This window comes from Nannospalax galili, unplaced genomic scaffold (assembly GCF_000622305.1).
Source record: "Nannospalax galili isolate Female #2095 unplaced genomic scaffold, S.galili_v1.0 scaffold741, whole genome shotgun sequence".
In the NCBI taxonomy this organism is placed as follows: Eukaryota; Metazoa; Chordata; class Mammalia; order Rodentia; family Spalacidae; genus Nannospalax; species Nannospalax galili.
In genome coordinates, this window is record NW_008346093.1 from 1,875,394 (window position 1) to 1,890,709 (window position 15,316).

The window sequence follows — 15,316 nt, forward strand, 5'->3', positions numbered from 1 at the left end:
AAAATAGACCAGAGGACCCAGGGCTTCTGTGTACCTGAGTGCTGATTGCATCATCAGCTCTGCTATATTCTCATACTCATTAGAGCTATAGATGAATATTTATAGAACAGTGAACAATAATAAAGTGGCTAGAATACAGCAGTTCAGAAAAATATAATGAGCAAGATAATATCAACATAGTATGCCTTCTTGGGAGATCAAAATGTCTCCTGAGAAACTAGGGGAGCACCAGGATAGATAACTCCCTAGCAAGCATTCTTGCATAAACTTTCTCATGAGTTACAAGGTTCTCTAGACATACATACTCAGGATGCAGTTTAATTCGCCAAGCATATTTTGTCTTCAGTAAGAGTCTTAACCATGAAGTCCTGCGGGTAGCCAAGAGCAGGGTCAGTGGCCAGTATTGTTTGAGAGTCTCTGAGACCCCTGGTCAACAGCTTCAAAAGAGGGAGTATATTCCTGGCATTGGGAGAAGCTACACTTTTGACAAGACCAGTCTTCAAAAGTAAAAATTTCTCTGTTACTAGTTTTCTATGAAATGTGGCTGGTCCTGTTACCTTTGGCATTTTTCTCACCAAGGAATGACAGACAGCACTTGGCATTTTATAAAGGAATTCTAGGCTCAATTTGAAAACTATAAGTAAAATGTTGAGGATGGTGGTGAATGAGGTAAAAGAGTTCTTACTTGGCCCCTTTGCTGTCAAGAGTTCTTTATCTAGAGCCAACATGCCAGTGTGGCCATTGAAGAAGCAAGGACAGGCTGTTTAGTTTGGTTTGCGATTTTGTTTCTAATTAGCCATCCTCCCAAACCTTGCTCGCTTTTTGACATCTCTGTCAAGGCACCATTCTTTCACACAACAGGCAGGTGGCCGTCTGGTGTGGCCCTGGGTCAGAATCCAATGAGCTGCTGCCACCCACCTGTTCACTAGCATATGGGAGAATAAGATGCCCACTAGAGGGCATAAAGGTGGGTTACACTGACTAATTTCAATCAGAGTTGAACTCCTTGCTTCCCAGGCAAAGCGAGACAGTAGTGCTTTGTCTTTTGGTAGTTGGCCCTCTGTATATATGGTTTTGCATTCACCAACTCAGTGAACCACAGATCAAAAATGAGAGATATTTTTTATCATTATTCCCAAAATAATAGTTTGGGAATAGTATGCAACATTTACATTGTATTAGGTATAAGTAATTTAGAGATGACTTGGAACACACAAAAGGATATGTGTAGGGTTATATGCTAATACTACATACACGATTTATATAGAGACTTGAGCATCTTTAGATGTTGGTATCCATGTAGATCTGGGAATTAATCTTCCCAGGGACAACCAGTGACACTTCTCAGTGTCTGCCAAGTAACAGCCATAGTGAATTTGGAAAGCATCTTGTTATCCATCAAATGGTAAAGTCCTCAAGGCTTGTTTTGGCATCTGGCTTCTGACCAACCAGAAGGGCAGTTTCATTGAGCAAAGTCTAACCTCCTTTGGATCACTAGCCCAGCAATATATAGTCCAGACTGAAGATGTGAGCTCACACACCAGGCTAAGCTTACACCATTACTCACATGTAAGCCCCATTAGAGAGGCTTACAACTCCCATGTCACTTGATGTTGCTTTAGGATTTCATGGGGGGTTTTTTGGGGGGGTCTTTTTGAGACAGGGTCTCCCTATAGCCCCAACTGACCTAGAACTCAAAGAGATTTGCCTGCCTCTGCCTCCCAAGTGCTGGGATTAAAGGTGTACACCACCACTCCCAGCTCTTTGTTTTCAGTTTTTTAATGCAGGGTCTCCCTGTAGCCCCAGCTGTGTAGAGCAGGATGGCCTTGATCTCACAGAGATCTGCCTGCCTCTGCCTCTGCTTCCTGAGTGCTGAGCTTAAAGGCATGCACCACCATACCTGGCATGCTTTAGAATTTCTAATCTAGGTATGGATTAAGTACTTTAAGGAGCCACCCCAAGAGAACAAACCTAGGAATTAAAAATACCCCTGAGCCAGTGGGTGTACTCAGGAACTTGCTGGGGCTCTTTGTTCTGTCCCTTTGGGATGGGACAAGAAGCCCCATGTGACCTTGTGTGAGTCTGCAGCCCAGTAAGTTAGAGAGGAACATCTCTGACTTTTGCTCTGTTTAAACCACTTCCTCCAGTTTAGATCAGAGACTAAGCAGATAGAAGTCAGCCACCCCAACTCTTTGTTGAGGTTTATTTTTAAAACTGAGATGCTTATTCCTCCCAAGTAACCCCAGTGTCCTCAAATAATAAAGTAAAAATAGCTATGAATGTTGAGTTATCTGCCAAGTTATTAGCTTATATCAATGTCTCCTACTGATAACTTAGAGCTGCATGGCATGTCCAGAGGTCTGGATGGAGCAACAGTATTTTAGCTTTCTGACCTTGTAGCAAACACCTGAGATAAGCAGTTTATAAAGAGAGAAAGGTTATGTTTTCCTTCTTGATTTTGGAGTTCATGATTGATTGACCCTCTGACTTTGGGTGAGGTGGTATATCATGGCAGGAACATGTGACAAAACGAAACTATTTGTTTCATGGCTAGGAAGTACAAGATAGAAAGGAAAGCACCAAGGTCTATAGTCCCCTTGAGGGACACATCCCAGAACCCCAGAAGGCCTCATACTGGGTGCACTTAAATTTCTACCACCTCCTAGTAGCACCACATTGAGTCCCATGTCTTCAAACACATGGGCCTTTGGGACAGTCCAGATCCAAACTATGGCAGGTATGTTCCTAAACAGCTTTTCTGATGAGCCAAAGCATTGAGGTAGGAATATGCAGACTGTGCAGGTGGGAGGGCACTCATGACCTAGTTAGGTCTGGTTTAATTTAGTCTGATCGGTGAAGCTAAGGTGACACCATGAATAGTATATATTTCTACAGTTTCCTTCCCCCAGGCTTACCTGTGTATGTTTTCAATTTGCTTCTTTTAAGAAAGGATTGGCAGCTATGTCCAATAATACTGAGCAGATAACCTCTTCACAGAGAAAGCTGCTGCTTCTGGTGTAGAAGTCAGGACTCAGGTTTCATCCCTCTTACTGAGGAAGGCATAGGTGTGTGGACTCTGGCATATACAATGGCATGTGAAGGCAGCACGAAGACACCATACCAGCCAGTGGTTTGAATGTAAAATAGTTTATGGGGGGGAAACTTAAAACCGCCAGACGATTCCCTGAGCACCTATTGCTCCACAGAGAAGCTTCCTGGTGTGGAAGCTGGACAAACCTGTACCAGGACCATGGTAAAGAAACTTCCTGTAAAGAAGCCAATCCCAAACTACTCAGTATAGGAAAAGTGAAATGAGGTTGGTGACAGTATAACCGTGGAGTTATAGAAGTGTCATGCCACTGGAAACAACCTGGCTATGGCTTTTGTTGTGATGAGACTTGTGCTCCAAGCTTAATTCTGCAACTTTCGAAACCAGAGTGCCTGGCACTAAGAAGATGGTTCCTCAATTCTGCCTGCCCAAGATGTGAACAGTGTTTAATGTTAGGACAGGGAGTATAGCTCAGTGGGAGATCATGCTTTTAAGCATGACACTTTGTGGCGCCCTTGGAGTTGTGTGAAGATGATACACAAGGTTGATTCAACACTTTTATTTATAAGCTATAAGCAGATAAAATCTTTTTGCTGTGCTGCTTTTAATTGTCCTGTCAGGTGGGAGTTCTAGTTCAGGAACAGTGGCTAAACAAGGGGTCAACGGTGTAAGTGCAATACTGGGAGGAGCCACAGGTAGTTGCTCACCTCAAACAAAACAAAACAAAATAAAACAAAAGACACATAGAAGCAAGAACCAAGCATTGTAATACATCACACTAAAAGGAGTGTGTGTTTATTGGAGCTGTTGGCCACAACAGACCTGGGCCTCACCTCAAGGGCCTGTGTAGGAGAGAGGTGCTGGTACAAGGGTGGACAGGCTGTTACGTGCTCCATCTTCCCAGCTGCCTCAGAGTGAGGTCAGATGTGGTGGTTGTAGAGATAAGAAGGGTACAGCCCATTGTAATGCTACTGCCGCCACTGTTCCACTGCCTCCTGGCTCCTTTCCTGCTCTGGCAATGAAAGATGGAGTGATTATGCAGACTGCAGACACCCAGCCCAGCAGCTGAGTAGCCATCGGTCATAGCACCTGCCAACAGCTGACATGAGCCAAGGGTGCCTGTGAGCCCTGGAGACTTACAAGAATGGAGGCAGAAGGGGCCCATGACTATGAGTACAACGAGAGTAAGGGTAACACCTGGCTGCCAGCAGAATCAGAACAAGACCAACATCTGGCACTTGAGCTGCCTTGCCTACGTTACCAGCAATAGGAGGAAGGGGCTCATGCAGTCCCTGGCTCAGACAGATAACAAGACACCAAACTAAGAAGTAAGAATATAATAGCCACATGGGAACAAGTTGTGCCTTGAAAAGATCCTGCATGGAGGCTAATGAGATGGCTCAGCAGGTAGAGGTGCTTGCCACCAAACCTGATGACCTGAGTTTGAGCCTCAGAACCAACATGGTAGAAAGAACTGACTCCTACAAGTTGTCTTCTGACCTCCACATGCATGCCATGGCACGTGCACACACCATACATACATACATACATACATACACACACACACACACACACACACACAAAGGAAATAAGTATAAAAGATATTTTTAAGCCAAGAATGGTGACATAATGCCTTTAATCTCAGCCCCTGAGAGCAGAGGCAGGCGGATCTCTGTGAATTCAAGGCCAGCCTGGTCTACATAGTGAGTTCCAAGCAAGCTGGGACTACAGGAAGAACCTGTCTCAAAAATACCAAAAAAAGAATTAAAACATTTAAAAGTATTTTAACTTAAAAGAAAAAGCCGTGTGTGGAAATCATTGTCAGTGTGGAATAATGGATTATGAGTAGTTTTTCCCTTTATACGCTTCTGTCTTGTTTTTGAGACAAGGTCTTGTTATGTAACACAGGCCAGCCTGGAACTAATTATGCAGTCCAGACTGGCCTCAAACTCATAATCCTGCTGGAATTTGAGCTGTGTGCCACCACATCTGGCTTGTTCTACATTTTCTAAGCTTCAAAGATAAAATTCTGTTTCTAAGTGGAAAAGGGATAGATAAGCAAGTGTGGGAAAAGTTTCATAAATGGGCTTTGGGGTGCTGATTCTATGGGGCTCATACTGGACAATTTTTCACATGCTTGAAACACTTGGGAGTGAAAAAGGATAGAAGGAAGTTTGTTTTGTTTTGGGATTTTATTTGGTTTTGTTTATTTTGAGACAGAGTCTCCCTATATACCTAGCTGGCCTGAATCTTCTATGTGATCTCACAGAGATCTGCCTCCCTCTACCTGCCCAGCTGGGATTAACAGCATGCCTACCATACCCCACCTGAAGGAAGTTTTTAGTGAATAAGAAAAATCTTGATTTTACTTGTGTTTAAGTAAGACACATTTCCAAATAGCATCTTTGTGTAGCTTTAGAATTAAACTTTTCGTGCCAACTTAAGACTACCTTTCACTATTAGTTGTCATTAAGGCACTAGCAGATGTCACAAGACCTCTAATATTTGGAAAAAATTATTCTGAGACAAGATCTTATATACCCCAGGCTTGCCTTGAATTCATGTAGCCAAGGATGACCTTGAATTTCTTTCTTATTCTCCTGCCTTGACTTCCCCAAAACTGAAATTACACATAAACAAAATGTTGTATACATAATACACAAATATTAAGCCATTAAAAGGAATGACATTATAGCCCATGTTTTATTATGGATAAACCTTGAAAACACGCCAAGTGAAATAAGCAAACACAAGACAAATACAGTGTGATTCCGTTCATGAAATAGAGTAGGCAAATTCCAACAGACAGAAGATACATTAGAGACAACCAGTGCTGGGGAAAGAGGAACAGGGAATTATTGCTTAGTGAGTACAGGATTTCTGTTTGGGGTAGTAGAAATGGTGACAGTTATACAGCATGAATGTACTAATGCCACTGGCCTGTATACTTAAAAATGGTTAAAATGGATAAATATATATCCACTGTTTTTAAAGGAAAGCATTCATTAAAAATGTTTGAATGAGCTGGGTGTGGTGGTGCATGGCTTTAGTTCCAGCACTTGGGAGGCAGAGGCAGGCGTATCTCTGTGAGTTCCAGGCCAACCTGATCTACATAGCAAGTTCCAGGCCAACTGGGGCTACAGGGAGACCCTGTCTCAAAAAAAAAAAAAAAAAAAAAAAAAAGATTGAATGATGGGAAGTCCTAACAGAAGAAGGTGATTTCTAGGATTAAAACCTAAAAATGTTTTTGTTTCCTTGATTTTCTGAAATGTGAGATTCAAAAGTTTGTGAACCTTATTTGAGGACTAGTGAGCCTGGGATCCTGTATGGCCTCAGGTTAGTGGCATGGAGATGTGCAGAGAATGGATGTCCCTATGGCCCTTAGCATAGGTGAGAGTCAGATGTTTGGGCCAAGAAAGAAGACCCAGTTACCACTTTGTCAGGCACCATGGTGGCTGGGGATTCTCCTTTTGGTGCTGAAAATCCCCTTAGGTAGTTAGTACCCAAGGCTTGGTACTGCATACCCAGAGCCCAACCCAGGCCAGAGTTTTGGCTGTTCTCCTTAGGCCTTACCACATGTTCCTCAAGCTTAGTGGAGCAGCTCCTCTTTGAGAGTGTGATTTTGAATAGAAGTTGATTAGGCATCTTTTTGTTGTTAGACGTCCCTTTTGTGAAGCAGCAGAATTCAAATATCCAGCACCAATTAATCTTAGAGCAGGTAGCTATCAGGTAAAACAGCTAGCTGATACCAGGTCCCAAGGGGCAGGGTGCTCAGAGAAAGACTCAAGTGTATACTTTGAGCATGGTGAGGTTTCAGGCAACCAGACCTCTGGGACAGAGAGGCAAGTGAGGGGGAGATGAATTCTACCTTTTTCAAAATGTTATCCTATGAGGAACTAGACCTCCCTCTCTTTGCCCCTTCCTTCTTGAGCTCTGGAAAGACCCTTTAGGCCACCCTCTTTTACCCTGTTCATGCCATCATCTGTGTGGGCCAATTGGAAGAACCCAAAAGCCTCCTTGAATGTGATCATCCTTGATGGATAAAAACAGCAGCTTTGCTGGCAAACATGCCAAGGACTGTTCCTAGGGCCTCTTCCAGCACGTCATCCTGGATATTCATGTGCCCTTTCTAAGCCTCGGTCTTTCATGGCAAGACCTGTCTCAGAGGCAAGTTGCAGGAATTAGATGGTTCAGTACAAATACTGTGTTAACAGCTGCTGTAATGACAGGCTTTGCTCCATAGTAGCCTCCCTGTAGGGTGAGGCTTGAGGACTGCAGTCTTAGTATCCTCTAAGAGGACCTGTCATCCTGGAGTTGCCTAACTATATCCCAATTCTTCATGAAAGGGAAGAAAAAAAAATCTGAATTTTTCCACCCATGTGCTGGAGATTTGGAAGTGATACATTTCTGTTTAGCTTTTGTTTATATATTAAAATAATTATTTATAGCTGGGCGTGGTGGCACCTGCCTTTAATCCCAGAACTTGGGAGGCAGAGGCAGAGGCACGTGGATCTCTGAGTTTGAGGCCAGCGTGGTCTACATATTAAGTTCCAGGTCAGCTGAGGCAACAGGGAGACCCTGTCTCAAAAAGACCAAATAAATAAATAAATAAATAAACCATGCCTATTTTTTTTCCTCAGAAAAAATTTATTTATTTATTTATTTATTTATTGCCTTTTTTGAGACAGGATCTCCCTGCGGCCTCAGCTGACCTGGAACTCACTATGTAGACCTGGCCTTATCTACCTGCATCTGCCTCCTGAATGCCGGGATTAAAGGCATGCGCCACAACACCCGGCCTCTTATTTATTTTATATGTATGAATATACGCATTGCCTGCATGTAGGTAAGGACACACATATCATGTAATACCCACAGAGGTCAGAAGAAGGTGTCGGATTCCCTGAAACTGGACTTACAGAGGGTTGTTAGCAGTGCTCTTGACTACTGAGCCATCTCTCCAGTCTCCACTTTTGTTTTCTGTTTTTTTTTTTTATTTTTGTTTTTTAAGGGAGTCTCACTATATAGCCCAAGTTGGCCTCAAACTTGAGATCCCTTGGTTCAACCCACTGAGTGCTAGGATTGCATGCCTGCCCCGCCAGACCTGTTGAGGACCTCAAACATTTTAAAATTCCCCAAGTCAACTGTTACTATGGAAATTATGAGTAAAAATCACACTGAAGGAAATTTGGAAGCCAAATTCTCAGTTAAAAAAAAAAAAAAACTAAACAGTTCTTCTCAGTGCCCGCCAAGGTCAACAAGTCTCTAACAGAAGTATTTGCTTCTGAGATATAATGGTCTGAGTCCTCTGCATTGTGTTCCCAAGAAGTCTTGATTTCCTAGGGTTTGAGCCCAACACCTGCTTGCAAGGCTTAGCCAGGAGCCTCATGGCAGGGCAATGGACAATCTCTCCACTAGGAGGCGCCTCTAGAGGAGGTACCTCCTCATCCATCAGCTAGTGAGCCAGGAGAGCCAAAAGAGCTGGTTTCTCTTAAGAAAACCTTAATGAGGGCTTTGTACCCAAGCTTATGTGCGCTGAAAGGTTCCAAGAGATTTTGCTTAGGAGCATGTTGATCTCGAAGGTAGAGAAAGAGCAAAAGAGAACTATATTTGCTCTCTTTCTCCCTCTCCCCTCCCCACCCAATTAAATGTTCCTATAGGTTTTTGCTGTGAGTGACACTTGCAATGTCAAATCCCTCTGGGTGGGGTATGGTTCCTCCATTCCTGTCTCCCCCCGCCACAGACACCCTCTGCTGAGAGTTCATGCAACTAGCATGTCCTGAGAGCAGATAGGAGCCCTCAGGGAATAATGAGATATGCCGATTGCCTGTTAGAGATGCTGGGCTCCCTGTACCTTTTCTACTCTATCTATTGACAAGAGGTAAGCAAAAGCTTAGTAAAAAGGGTACTACCAACAGATGAATGAGGGCACAGAAGACCATGCAACAAACCTTCCAGGGTCCATGATGCTAGTGGTGATTGGAACCCAAGATGGACTATAGATGTGAAGGTAGGGTACAAGGCAGGATAATAAGAAACCAGTACTTTGTGAGTTCAGTTGTCTTCCTTTGTTTCCACTGATCAGGCAAGATGCTTATTGGCCTAGTAGATGGTTTTTAGTAGTTAAAGTACTTACCATGCAAGTGTGAGGGCCAGAGTTCAGATCATGTAAAATGTGGGGTAGTATGGCAGCCCACTTGTAATTCCAACCTCAGAAGGCAGAGACAAGGAACTCCCAGAGTGAGACTAGTCATATCAACAAGCTTTAGATATGATTGAGAGACCCTGTCTCAATGTATCAGGTGGAAGAGTGGTTAGGGATGATTCCTGATAACAACCTTCAGGCTTCCACATACATGTTCCCATGTGCATGTGCACCCCCCTACACACACACACACACACACACACATATATATATATATATATATATATATATATATATGCAAACATGCATAAATAAACACACACACCTGAAGATGGAATAGAGAAAATAAGACTATAATAAATAGGTAAGTGGTGGTCTTGATTTTCCAAGGTAAGGTAGCACCTAGAGTCCTTACATTGATGTGACTCCAAGGAATGTGATTGGTCATGGGTTTGATACCTACCCAACCACCGTACAGGAGCCAGGCCCCAGGTTTGGGTGCTTAGATCCACAGACCTACACACTGATCCCTAAGCAGGAGTGGCAGGAGTTTAACATCCATCCAGTTACAACTCCCTGATCTTTAACTGTCCCCAAGCCAGTAGCAACTCCCCTAAGTATTCTATCCTCTTCCATAACTTTTCAAGTTGTACATAGTCATTTTGGGATTTTATTTCAAGTTTTCCATGGATAGGAGCTGAAAATAGATCTCCCCTTACCTCCATCCTCCAAGCAACATCTGGATGAAGACATGAGAGCAAGCCATGGGCTTTCCTCACAAAACTCTATTTCTCAAGGATGCTGGCTGGAGAGCACTTACTATCTTTTTGTTCCTCCACAAAGTTCTCAAATTCATTCCTTTGCTCCCCATAATATTCTCTCCTCAGCTCATCAGCCTGCAGTTTCTGCCTGTTTTCCACTGGGAAAAGAAAATACATGCAAAAGCTGCTCTCAAGCATGGAGGGCACCTGTCGAGGGACATGACAGTGTACCTGAGAACCTGGATCTGGTGTAAGAAGGATAAAGGTATAGGGCTTTGCAGAATTGGTTCATGCCTTATATGGACTATATAACTTGACGGGTATGGGAAACCATTCTGTCCCATTGATCCATTTTACAGATGAGAGGTTTAATTGGGTTTAAATCAATCTCACATTGATGAATAACTTCAAGTCCATTCAGCAATTCTGAGCACCTGTCCCAGCCTGGAAGTAGGATTAAAAAGGTAGATAAGGGGGTCCAGTGAGATGGCTCAGCTGGTGAAGACACATGCCATCAAGCCTGATGGCCTGAGTTTGATCCCTGGAACCCACATGGTAGAAGCTGTCTTCTGACTGTTAAGTTGACTTCTCCACACATGTGCTTTGTGACAGGCATGCACCCACACACATACACAAATAATTTTAAAATTTTGAAAGCAAGAGCCAGGCGTGGGGTACACACCTTTAATCCCAGCACTTGGGAGACAGAGGCAGACAGATCTCTGTGAGTTTGAGGTCAGCCTGATCTCCATACTGAATCCAGGCCAGGTGTGGCTACAGGGAGACCCTCTCTAAAAAAAAATTAAGGCAAATTAGGAAGATGTTATCCTTCCACATAAGAGGGAGGGGCCCTCAACAAAATGTCAGCAGGCTTGGGGTGTGGCTGTATAGCAGAGCACCTACCTAGCACGTACAAGTCCTTGGATTTGATCCCCAACACCGTAAAACAACAGCAATAAATTTTCACCAAGCATGATGGCTGCTAAAATAAAAATCTCAGCTTTGGTGGTCAGGAGGGTATTATTTAAGCTCTCTACTTTCAAGGTTCTAATGTGTGCACCCACTGGAGAACTTAGTGACAGCATGTAGGTCACACCCACTTCAGGAAGACCTGGCTCCTCAGGACACCTCACATTCTCAAGGGGTCTGCCATCACAGAGGGTACTGCAGTTCACTTACTGCCTCTGCACTGCAAAAAGGAGAGAAGCAGAAAAGTCAAGGAAAGGCATGATCCCCCATCACCACATCGCAATACAGCAGTGCTGGATTTCTTTGCAAAACTGTAATATTAGAAACTGTCTCAGGCTGGAGAATAGTTCGCTGGTTGAGTGCTTGCCTAACATGCACAAGACCTTGGATTCAATCCCCAGTACTGGGGAAAAGAGGATTTGGGGAGGGAGTGAAGAGAAAGGAAAGAAAGGGGTCATGGAGATGGTTCAGCACGTAAGGATGCTTGCCACCAAGGTTGACAGCCTAAGTTCAATCTCCAGAACCAACATGGTGAAAAGAGAGAATCAACTTCCACAGGTTGTTCTCTGACCTACATACACATACTGTGTAATGTATGTGCCCCCCCCCACTAAATAAAATTTCTAGGAAATTTTTTATTTATTATTTTTATTTTATGTATATGAGCGTATTGCCTGCATATAGGTAAATGTACCCTTGTTGTGCAATGCCTGCAGAAGTCAGAAGAAAGCATTTGATTCCCCTGGAACTGGAGTTATGTATGGTTGTTAGCCCCCATGTGAGTGCTGGGATTCGGATCCAGATCCTCTGCAAGAGCAGTCAGTGCTCTTAACCACTGAGCCATCTCTCCAGCCCCATAATTTTTTTTTTAATTTTTAAAGAAAAGAAAGGAGGAAAGGGGGAAGAAAAGAAGTAGAAATAGAGGGAAGAGGGGCTGGAGAGATGGCTCAGCGGCTAAGAACACGGGTTGTTCTTGCAGAAGACCTGGGTTCAAATCCCAGCACCCACATGGCAACTAACAACTGTCCATAACTCCAGTCCTAGGGGGTCTGACAGCCTCTTCTGACCTCTGCGGGCATTGCATGACACGGGTGCACTTACCTACATGCAGGCAATACATGCATACACATTAAAAAAAAAGAAGAAATAGAGGGAAGAGAAGGAAGGAAGGGAAGGAAAGAAGACAGAAAGAGTATTTCAAATTCCTCTTAGAAGCAAAGAGTGTCCATTAGTAAACTGTGTACTACTTATTTATATTATTTAACACATTAAAAACCAGATTATGGGCTGGAGAGATGGATCAGCGGTTAAGAGCACTGACTGCTCTTGTAGAGGATCCGGGTTCAATTCCCAGCACCCACATGGCAGCTACCAACCATCTGTAACTCCGGTTCCAGGGAATCTGATGCCTTCTTTTGACTGCCACAGGCATTGCACAACACAGATGCACTTACACACATGCAGACAATGCACTCATACACATAAAATAAAAATAATTTAAAAAAAAAACAGATCATCTGTGAATTTGTCTTAGTACGGATTCTTCGGTAGGTCCTATGTTTCTTCACAAAAGCCTGTATTTATTTACAATGGCAGAAAACATCAGCCCGATAGAAAGGATATGTAGTCCAGTCCATCCCCCGACCCTATGGATTTCTCAGGAGAAGATTCAGGCTCAGAGAGGCATCATGACTTAATGGAGATCACACAGCTGGCCAGAGCACTGGCCAAGCATACCTTGCATGGCTTCCTTCCCCTTCTGATGCCCTAGAGGCTCTGATGTGGCTCCAGATACCAAAAAGGTGCTGCAGTGACTGCCAATTCCTAAAGAACTTCCATCCTCTGTACACTTAGTAAAAGAAACCATCTTCCTAGAGGTACAAAAAATGCACACTTAATGTAATAACAACTAAGAATGATTTAATTGTCTCTAATCAAAAAGATATTTTAGGGGCTAGAGAGATGTCTCAGTGGTCCTCTTGTAGAGGACCAGGGTTCAGGTCCAAGCACCCACATGGTAACTAACAACTGTCCATAACTCCAGTTCCAGGGGATCTGACATCCCCTTCTAGCCTCCATGGGCATTGCACAACATGGGTACACTTATTTACATTCAGGTAAAACACTCATATACATGAAATAAAAATAAATCAAAACATTTCTAAAGGTATTTTATAGTACGTATCACTGTATGCATTGTAGGCATTCCTTCTTGGAGCCCATGTTTTTTGTTTTTTTTTTAAACCTGGGCATGATGTCATGCACTTGTAATCCCAGAGCTGGGGAGGAGGGGACAGGCACATCCCAGGGGTTTGCTTAGCCAGCAAACCTAGCTTACTTCAAAAGTTCAAGCCACTCTGACTCACACATACATACAAAAAGGTGGAAAGCCCATGTTTTTTGTTTTTTTTTAAACCTGGGCATGATGTCATGCACTTGTAATCCCAGAGCTGGGGAGGAGGGGACAGGCACATCCCAGGGGTTTGCTTAGCCAGCAAACCTAGCTTACTTCAAAAGTTCAAGCCACTCTGACTCACACATACATACAAAAAGGTGGAAAGCAACACCCAAGGTTGTCGGCTGGCCAAGTTCAAATTAATTGCAAGGCTGTTGCTCCCTTGCCTGTCCACATAACTTGGCTAGGTGACTGCTGATCCACTGATGTACAGTCCTGGGCATTCACCTGGATACTCTGGGTCTCCACCACTGCCCGATGAACTGAGCTCTCTCCAAGGCAGAGACCTCAGGCTTAATCATGCATCTCATTCTGAGTCACTTTCTAGGACGGAAAACAATTGTCTGTTCTAAAGTCATACCTGTTTCCTCTCTAAAGTCTGCCAGAAGTTGCTTCTCTGATTATAATCAAGGACTCCACTTCTACCACAACTTTTCAGTGTTGTTTGACTTTGGCCCACTTTCACATCCCGACTTCTATGAGGTCTGGCAATTTTCCTAGTGTGGTAGGTTATATACTTATCCAATTTTTAAAAAGAAAAAGAATAATCAAGCATTTCCATCCATGTTCTTCCCCATCATTTGAAAACAATTCAGTTGTTTGTACTGAACAAGAAGTCAACTTTTTGAACGTGTTGAAAGACACAAAGAGTTCATTCATTTACATGTATAAGGAGCATGGAGTCTGAGCTCAGTCTTAGAAGAATCGAGTTCAGTGGTTAGGAAACTCCAAAGCCTCCAGGGCTGGCAGGTCAAGGATACCAGGGTCCAACATCCATGGGATTCCAGTTTCTCTGGAGTGCTGGAGATGCTCTCCCCCAAACTTACTGGAAATTAAAACTTTGAAAAACATGGCCGTCTGGACACAGCTTTCAGGGGTTTATGGCTAAGAAATTGGGAGCACAGATAGAAGGTGGCAGACCACTCACAGCAGAGCTGTCACCAAACCCACACTTCTCAGCTCTCTGGTCCCCAGTGCTCTTTAACTATGTGCCTCCTTGTTCAACAATGCGCCATGCCAGTAACCTAAAAAGCACACTGAAGTGCTCTGTTCCCTTTAGTTCCAATCAGAGTTCTCTTTGCCTTTTCCCCCTTTCTGAATCTGGATATATCCTGGGTGCTCTCAATGTGGCAGTGCTCTTTGTTGTTCCTCACCCCATACTACATTCAGTTCAACCTGTGACCCACAACCGGGGAAATAGTGTTTCTACATTTTTATTTCATGGTGTGTGTGGGGGGGGCATTTGTGTGCCACAGCATGTGTATGGAGGTCAGAGGACAACTTGTGGGAGTCAGTTCTCTCCCTCCACCATGTGGGTCCCAGGGTTCGAAGTCAGGTCATCTTCACCCATTGAGCCATTTCTAATTCAGAGCTACAGTCATCCTGATGCCCAGGGCTTTGGTCTTCCACTGTGGGAGGAAGCCCACCCATCATCCTTACCATTGACCTCGTCTTGGGATTTGGGAGACTGCTTGCCACGCCTCTTGAGGAAATTTGAAGCATCTGATTCTTGCGTGAAAATCTGTTTCATACCTGAAACTAGAAAGGATTCCTTCACAACCAGCATGGGGGTCCTGGGGAATAGGGGAGCAGGATCCAGCTGCTCTGAATCTAAGGGTGGCCCTATACGCACCTTCCTGGGTCTCTTTGGCTGCCTGTTTGCTGCCCACAGAAGCGCTGGTGCCCTCCTGCAGCACTGTGGGATAGGACATACAGGAAAGTCCTGGACTTAGTGGGTTTGCCAGATCATATGTAGGGGCCCTCTAACCCTCACATACCAATCACAGAGCCAACTTCTATGGGAGCCCACCTCATGAAATGGTTCCTTTTACTTTTTTTTTTTTGAGACACGGTCTCCCTGTAACCCCAGGGTTGCTATGTAGACCAGACTGATCTCATAGAGATCCCCCTGCCTTTGACCCCCAAGTGCTGGGATT

The 15,316-nt window shown here is 43.9% G+C and overlaps 1 protein-coding gene across 1 annotated transcript; it reads right to left on the reverse strand.

Moving 5' to 3' along the window:
• Positions 1–4,017: 4,017 nt before the first annotated feature.
• Positions 4,018–14,946, reverse strand: Ucma (upper zone of growth plate and cartilage matrix associated). The gene is made up of 3 exons (XM_017800452.1): positions 14,820–14,946; positions 10,015–10,113; positions 4,018–4,061 (listed from the first exon to the last, which is right to left on the reverse strand). Exons 1-3 carry the CDS (start codon positions 14,944–14,946, stop codon positions 4,018–4,020), a joined length of 270 nt encoding a protein of 89 aa, XP_017655941.1.
• Positions 14,947–15,316: the final 370 nt, after the last annotated feature.